At 40.7% G+C, this 8,284-nt stretch overlaps 1 protein-coding gene across 1 annotated transcript; it reads left to right on the forward strand.

The window, feature by feature from the left end:
• Window positions 1-3,934: 3,934 nt before the first annotated feature.
• On the forward strand, window positions 3,935-4,888 carry LOC113417086 (mas-related G protein-coupled receptor member X1-like). Its single transcript, XM_087942399.1, has 2 exons — window positions 3,935-4,320; window positions 4,576-4,888. Exons 1-2 carry the CDS (start codon window positions 3,935-3,937, stop codon window positions 4,886-4,888), a joined length of 699 nt encoding a protein of 232 aa, XP_087798525.1.
• Window positions 4,889-8,284: the final 3,396 nt, after the last annotated feature.

The following is an 8,284-nucleotide window of genomic DNA, read 5'->3' on the forward strand; positions in this document are numbered from 1 at the left end:
CTTTTATGTATACTGTGAGCATTTGCACCAAGACAAATTCCTTGTGTGTCCAACCATACTTGGCCTATAAAGAATTCTCTTCTCTTCTCTTCTCTTCTCTTCTCTTCTCTTCTCTTCTCTTCTCTTCTCTTCTCTTCTCTTCTCTTCTCTTCCTCCAACTTGGCCCCCAATGTCCAGTTATCATCGGCTGGAGAAAAAAAAAACTCTCCCAAGAACAGTTTTTAAAAGGAAGAAATTCAGCCCAAACCCAAAGTATATATAAATTATAAATAAAATCCAACACAAACCACTCTGCAGCAATTAACGAGACAGGGCAGGATAAGGAATTGCAGACTTCCAAAAGATAATGAAACACACACAGTTGGGAGGACGCTGGAACCCAGATAAGACTTGACAAACCAAGATAATTGATGCATTGCTTCCAGCAAGGTGCTGTGCGCAAATGCCCTTTTAAAATCCTGTTTTCTCAGCTGCAGCTAATGAAGGAAATCAGGGCCTTTTTCTCCCCCGTAACCCATGTAACTCACGTTGCTCCCTTCTCCTTTCCTCCCTGCATGCTCTAGGATGAAGAGGGGGTGGTCCTGGGTCTTCCTCTGAATGCCCAGCCGGACTGTGCCATTCCCAGTTTCTTCCACAGCCATCAGAGCCATACTCCCACTCCCTGTCAGTTGCTCGACCTCCCCCTCAGAATCAGATTCCAACAGGGGCATGACAGCAACTTTAAGACTTGTGGACTTCAACTCCCAGAATTCCTCAGCCAAAGCTGGCTGAGGAATTCTGGGAGTTGAAGTCCACAAGTCTTAAAGTTGCCAAGGTTGGAGACCCCTGTTCTGGATAATTTATTGCCTTCTTTTTGTAGAATTACTCAAGGATCATTGAATTACTTGCAGTCTTCGTGATAGGATAAAATCAGAAAGGGAATAAAGAAAACCAACTAAGCCAGTGTGTGCTTGATCCAGGATCTTCAAAGTTTGGCATGCAGCTGGATTCAGCACACTTGCAAGAACATTGTGTCAAGCGCTCTGGCATTCATCCTAGTTCCTGAAGCTGGACCACAAAATGGACTAGGATTGGAGAGATTTAGTTCAAGTCCACCCTATCATGAAAACTCACTAGTGAGTTTGGTATCTTTCACCTGGTATCTTTCAGCCAATTTACCCTACAATGTTGTTTTGGAGATTAATTGGAGGGCAATTTAGAGCAGAGGTGGGCAACTATAAACCCTTTATGATCTGTGGACAACATGGCTGGCTCAGGAATTCTGGGAGTTGAAGTTCACAGGCCATAAAAAGGCCATAGTTGCCCACCCCTGATCTAAAGCTTGAACTCCAGGAGGAAAGGTATGATATTAATGTACATATTTTAGACTAAAATAAGGGGACTATATAGAATCAGACAAGAAAGTCGCAGCAATGAATTCCTATCCCATCTTACTATTAATTTCTGAACAATTTCTGAAACCAGGACAAAGTTCAACTTTAGGATTATTGTGGTCTATAATCAGTCAGAGCAACACACAAAAATACTGAGACATTATATTGAGACACTTCTATTTTGCACCCTCATCTTCAGTAAAAAAATAATAATAATCCACAAATTAATGGAATAATGTAAAAAAAAAAAAAAACCTGCTCAGAAAGTTAAAACCTTGCCTTTTAGGCCCAGCTCATCTGCCAACCACTGAAATGTATTGACCTCCAAGCCCCCAGTCAATAGATTAGTGGTAACTTTGAAAATGTCATCACAGTGGAAGTAGGAACCACTGTGAGGTCATAAGGTTCTCATATTCCTTGGCTGCGCTGGAACATTTCACCAAAGCTGCGCAGATCTTGTGAGGTCTTATCAAGCTTCTGGGAAGAAAATAAGCAAGGTAGAAACAAAGTTGAAAAGAATTTTTTTTTTTTTTTAAAGGAGAGAATTCATGAAGTTGCCGAGTTCATCCTTCTGGAGAAATAAATATTTCATTTATTTATTTATTTATTGAATTTTTATGCCACCTCACCTAACCAAAGTGAGTCTAGGCCAGAGGTACCCAACCCCTTGCTGCACACCGGTACCGGTATGTAGAACCCATTGGGAACTGGTTCCTGCAAGCAGCAGGCGAGCATGTAACACTTCATATGTGCATGCATGGGAATAGGTTGAGCATACAAAACCATCCTTTCCCCTCCACCTCCCAGTCACTACCAGTCTGTGTTGCTGGAAAGGTGGAGGACCACTGCCCTAGGCAATTTACATTGACATAAAATTTCCGAAATTTTGAGTAGTTCGGAGAACTAGCAACTATCACCTCTGACTGGCCCCACCCCCAACTATTCTCTGCCTCTCATTGGCTGGGTCTTCTTTTGTTGCACTACACAGGAGAACGGAGCTGGAAAGCAGGTTAGTGGGGTGTGGAGGGATTGGGATTTTGCAGTAACCTTCCCCCAGGAGTGGGGTGGGAATGGAGATTTTGCAGTATCCTTCTCCTGCCATGCCCACCAAGTCACGCCACGCCCACCAAGCCACGCCCACCAAACCAGTAGTAAAAGAATTTGAATCCCACCACTGATGATAATCAACACCTTGAATTGGACCTGGAAGTAAACCGGCAACCAATGCAGCTCCACATAATAGTGGATGTTACACGTACCACTTTAACGACCTCCAGAATTGTCTATGCCACTGCATTCTTTACAGCTGTAGCTTCTGAATATACTCTTCAAGGGTCGCCTCATGTAGAGCATGTTGCAGTAATGTGTTATTTTATTTTTTAATGTTTTATTTTTCTCCTGAGAACACCAAATCAGTAACTATAACTAATGCATATACGTCCTGTGCCTTCTGACATCTTTCCAAAAGCAACTCTGGTTTGCAGTGCTGGAAGTTGGGAATCTCCTAGGCACAGAAACAAGACGGGTAACTTTACAGAAGAGATGGCAAAGGAAGTACGTTCCCTCAGTACATTCCCTCTAGAATAGTCTCTCCTTCAGAAACTCTTGCGCCAGGGAAATTTCCAGAATAATTCTGCCTTTTTCTGGCTTCATAGTTTGAATCTGGAGGCCACTGTTTCTTCTTCCCTGACTTGGATCTTTGTTCCCAACAGGGCCTTGCAATTCCTTCCAGCTTAAAACAAGATGTATTGCAAGGTCCTATCGAATTCTGGCTCTTTTTTTTTTTTTTTTTTTTTTGAGTAGGGGTTGCTGTGCCTAAATGTAAACATTCTCATATAGATGTTTGTTTCCTGAGTACCGCTGGTTTTTCCACATAAATATTTGCCCTGGATAATGTGGTGTCCCAAAGGGCTTTGCACTTTTGTGCAAAGTTCCCTTTAACCAAATATTAATTGCGTCTCACATCTTGAAATGTTAGTTGGGAATAACAGAAATAAGCAATACTTTAAGTATTGAGGCAATACTTTAAAGATGTTCTCCTGTCTTTAAGGAGAAATTATTAGATGGAAAATGGACCATATAGATCCAGTTATCACTAAATCTGTTCAGAATGGGCTGGTGACCAAATGCACAAAAATGTATGTTTGTAGCATTCTGCACATTGTTGGGAGTAGGTTTTTGGCAAATAGGTGTGACAAAGGACAACACCAGTGTAGCATTTCCAGTGAAAGCATTGTGCTATTAACGGTGTTACAATGGAAAAGCCAAAGGACATTTCTAGAATACAGAATAACACCCTAGGACCTATTAAAATATCAATATAAACATATATTCTGACTCCCAGAAAACAGACTTTATGTCAGCATACATTCCAGTTAGCATTTCTTGTCTTGCAATAAATCTATGTGAAAGAAACACAATGATAATACTAGTATTATTGCCAGACAAGAAATACTTTTGAGTGTTTCTTACTTCTGTAAAATATGTAAGAGGCTTATTAATGAGAATTGTGTTTAATTTTGACAGATTGAGAAGAATTATTGAACAATGACCATGGCAAGATGACGGAAGCAATTACCTTATCTTCTCACGCTATTACAATGAAAACAAATGACACAGAGCTAAATAATTGGCTACAGATAAGGAACAAAGGGCTTTCCACGGAAATAGTGGCAGCCTTATCCATTCCAATCTGTTTCTGGGGATTGATTGGGAACGCAACTGTCTTTTGGCTGCTCTGCACCAAGGTGAAGAAGACAACATTCGTAGTTTATATTCTCAATTTGATAATAGCCGATTTTATTGTGGCTGCTTACTTCCTTATAGTGTTTAGTGTATTTCTGACATCACTTTATGTCAGTTATTATTTTTCACGGGCAATGGAGAATATTTATTCATTGTCAAGCAATGCCAGCATTTTTTTATTAACAGTTACATGCTTTGAAAGGTATTTCATGGTCTCTTTCCCTCTCTACTATCAACAGCACCGTCCAAAGGAATTCACATTGAATATATGCTGCATAATATGGTTCTGGTCTTCTCTAGTGGCCCTGACATTATATGTTTCCTGCTACCCAAAATTGCTTTCATCCCACTCTGAAAGCAATTCTTTCTGTCACAGTGCATCAATGTTTGAATCTATTGTTCAGCTTATGTTTTTGTTCCCCATCATGTCCTTCTCTGCTTTGTCCCTTTTTATCAGAATGCGGAAAAGACCAAAGCAAAGGACCAAATCAAGACTTGATATCACCCTCATTATCATGGTTATCCTTTCTCTTGTTTGTATTTTTACATTTCATACTCGTTATTTTATAAGCAAGTGGGTTAAGGCACTTCGTAACCCAACTTTATTTCAACTGTCTCTGCTGTTTGACGCTATCAAAAGTAGTGTCAGCCCTTTGGTCTATTTCTTTGTTGGAAATTGGCAAAGACAGGAGGCCGCAGAACCAATGCATAAGTTGCTTGAGAGAGCTTTGAACGAAAAAGAAAGCACAGACAATCTAGACACCAGTTAGTTACAGCTGGTCACAAAAGAATTTGGGCATTAAAAATGAAAAAAATATAAAGACATAGATCTGATGAAACCTTTTCTTTCACTAAAAATGCCTGTTACAGATATATTTATCAGTTACTACTTCTAACTTATCTTACTACCTAAGGGCTTTAGGGGAATCAAACTCATGTTTTAAAAAAAATGGGACTTTAAGATTTTATATTTGTAAGGGCCACTCTGCCAGGGGGCAAAAGCCTACAAAAAGCAAGATCAAAAAGTATGATCACAGAAAAATGAAAACTACATATGTACAAACCCTACAAAATGGACTATTCATATTGTTTTACTAAAAATAAAACCAGCACTATGTACCTGAACCATTTCGTCATGTGTGGCCTTTGTAGCTGAATTAATTTCTCCTATGAATAGGAAATAGTTATACAAATAGACCTGTGTTTTCTATATTTATAGTACAAGAAAAAGAATGACAAAGAGAATACATAAAAGATGCTACCTCTATTGGGTCTTTCCGAAAACACAGAAACACTAAGAATGCTGCTGTGCATGGTAATGCCAGGGAATAAGATTCGATAGGACAGGGCAGAATAGAACAGAATCCTTATTCGATAACTTTAATTTCTTCATTAATTCAGTTAAGAATTATTTATTGAGTACACTAAAGCACACTTGAATCTGAAACACTCTTAAATACTTTGTTCTGCCTATTACACTATTAATAAAGTATTAATTAATACACAATCTGATAAAAAGTTATTGCTCCTCAAGAGTAAATTCTGTATACTACTGTACTGGATTATGTCTTATGAATACACAATTCCTTAGACAATTTCACAACACGGCGACCACCTCATCAAAAACCCTTGCATTTTACCTTAGATGGATGGACCTGCAGTTATCTTAGATAACATTTAAGGCTCAATTAAATGTTAGAATGAATAGTGGGGGGAAATTATGGTACAGCTGTGCATGGATTAGGGAAACTGAAGTTTTAAAAAAATAAAACAATGATCTTTATACAGGATTGTTATAAACTAAATAGAGGTTTGTCAAAGTGATCCCATAGAACAGGGGTCCCCAACTCCCGGTCCATGGACAGCACAGGTCTGTGGCATGCTGGCAACTGGGCCATGCAAACAAGTGAAGCCCCATCTGTGGTATGCAGGCAGCATGCAAAACCATGACCCTTCTGGTCTGCAGAAAAATCCTTCTCCATGGAACCAGTCCCTGCTGCCCAAAATGTTTGGGGGCCGCTGCCGTAGAATCTCCTTTCTATGTAATACCCTGTTTCTCCAACAATACGGCCTCCCCCAATAGGAAGTCCCAGCATATTTTATAGGCATGAAATGAAATTAAGCCCCTCCCCCCAAATTAAGGCCTATATTAAAACATGCGAAATGGGGGGGAATGGTGGGGGGGGCTTGCTGTTAGGAAGTACTTTTGTTGCACACCCGGATATGGTGCTGCCTGCGTTGACCCTGATACAAAGTGCCCCACCAACACCGAGGTCAACATCCAAGCCGTCGCCGCCCGCCTGCCCGAAGATGCAAGGGGGGGGGGATTAAGTCACCCCCGAAAAGACGGCCTAGCCATTTTTTCGGGGCTCAAAAAAAAAAAAAAAAAGACCCGGCCTTATTATATGAGAAACACGGTACATGACCTAAATTTTTGATTCTAAAATGTTGTAAATTGAGCTATTGTCCCCCTTCCCAAGCAAAAAAGACAGGAAATGATTAGATCTGCTAAATCTGCTTTTATTGTAAACATAATTTTATATTAGCAGAATCTTGCCAGGTACAAAATTATCCCCGCCGCTTTTAACCACCTGATCAACTAGGGAGGGTCTTTCCTGCTTCTTCCTCTGAGCATTAAGCCATTGAGAACTCACCCTCTCTTGTTGGATCATTTCCTATGCAGCATCTTTTTACCTCATCTTTAAGGATATACACATTATACCATTACAACTATCAATGTCAGATGCAAACACCCAGGTCTGTGCATGAAGAATTTAATTAGCTGACTTATTACTTAGGCCTTTATGTGGGAATCTCCTCCAACTGATTGTTTACATCTGGGTAAGACTAAATAAGGTTCAATGGCATTCAAGGTAGAGTTGGCCTTCACCCTTTAGTGTCCGTGCAAGGACTCTAGACCAGGGATCCCCAAGCCCCAGGCCATGGCCCTTTATCAGGTCTTGAGAAATTAGCAACCAGGCCATGGAAGTGGCAGGCGAGTGAGTGGCAGGCATTCCCACATGTGAAAGTAGCGGGTGAGCATTTGCGTATGCTCCCTTTACACTAGCAGGGGTGTGTATCTCCCCCATTTGCGGAAATGAGGTTGCATGCACACATGTGCTTTTGCCCACTGCTCACACAGAGCCATCACATGCCATGGTGGCGCAGTGGTTAGAATGCAGTACTGCAGGCTGCTACTGCTGCCTGCCAGCTGCCTGGAATTTGGCAGTTCGAATCTCAGCAGGCTCATCCTTCCATCCTTCCAAGGTGCATAAAATGAGGACCCAGATTGTTGGAGGCAATATGCTGACTCTGTAAACTGCTTATAGAGAGGGCTGTAAAAGCACTGTGAAGTAGTATATAAGTGTAAGTGCTATTGCTATCACACATACACCCCTGATGGTTCACAAACCAGAAATGTTGGGGAACTCTGCTCTAGACCAGGGCTATCAAACTCATGGCTCATGGGCCGGCTGCATCACATGCTGGCCACGCCAATGCCCAGTTTAGCGAAGGGGAAAAATGTCCCGATATGTCACGTGATTTTCACCCCTCTGCTCTAGACTATAATTCTCTGCTTGATTCTTACCCAGCGTCTGCCAATCTCTCTCCAGCCATCAATGCTTTTCAACCGGATAAGGGGCAAATAAGAACTATGGTTGTAATTTCAATTGTCCAGGAAGTATACTGGGACAGAAGAGACCTTAGCTTTTTGGTTTTGAATTCAGTTTGAGATGGCTATTAAAGTAGAGGCAGAGAATTTGTATTCTGCTCTGTAATCTGAGGGGGAAAATGTTGGGAATAATAAGGCTATTATTATTTTAACTGCAATCATAGTTGTCAATTTGAAATGTCATCATTCTTACCAACAAGAAAGATGCTAAGATGATCAGCCATGACTGATACCTGGATAGTCAGCTATCCCTATGCTCTGGGACTCTTTTGATAGAGATCTGATCTATCTTCACCTCCTGAATTTCAAGTAACCAATTAAGACTTGGTTTTTTCCATCTAGCCCATGAGGAAGGCATGGTATGAAATGTTGGGATGCATCAACAAAAACATGACTTTATATGTTTTCCTGTGTCCTTTACAGTGTGGTTGAGTTAATAGTTAACTCTCTAAGTGGCTAGCAAGATAGATAGATAGATGATAGATGATAGATA

The sequence above is a fragment of the Notechis scutatus genome, chromosome 1, assembly GCF_049901735.1.
Source record: "Notechis scutatus isolate UNSWTSFEM ecotype Mainland chromosome 1, rNotScu1.2, whole genome shotgun sequence".
Lineage (NCBI taxonomy): Eukaryota > Metazoa > Chordata > Lepidosauria > Squamata > Elapidae > Notechis > Notechis scutatus.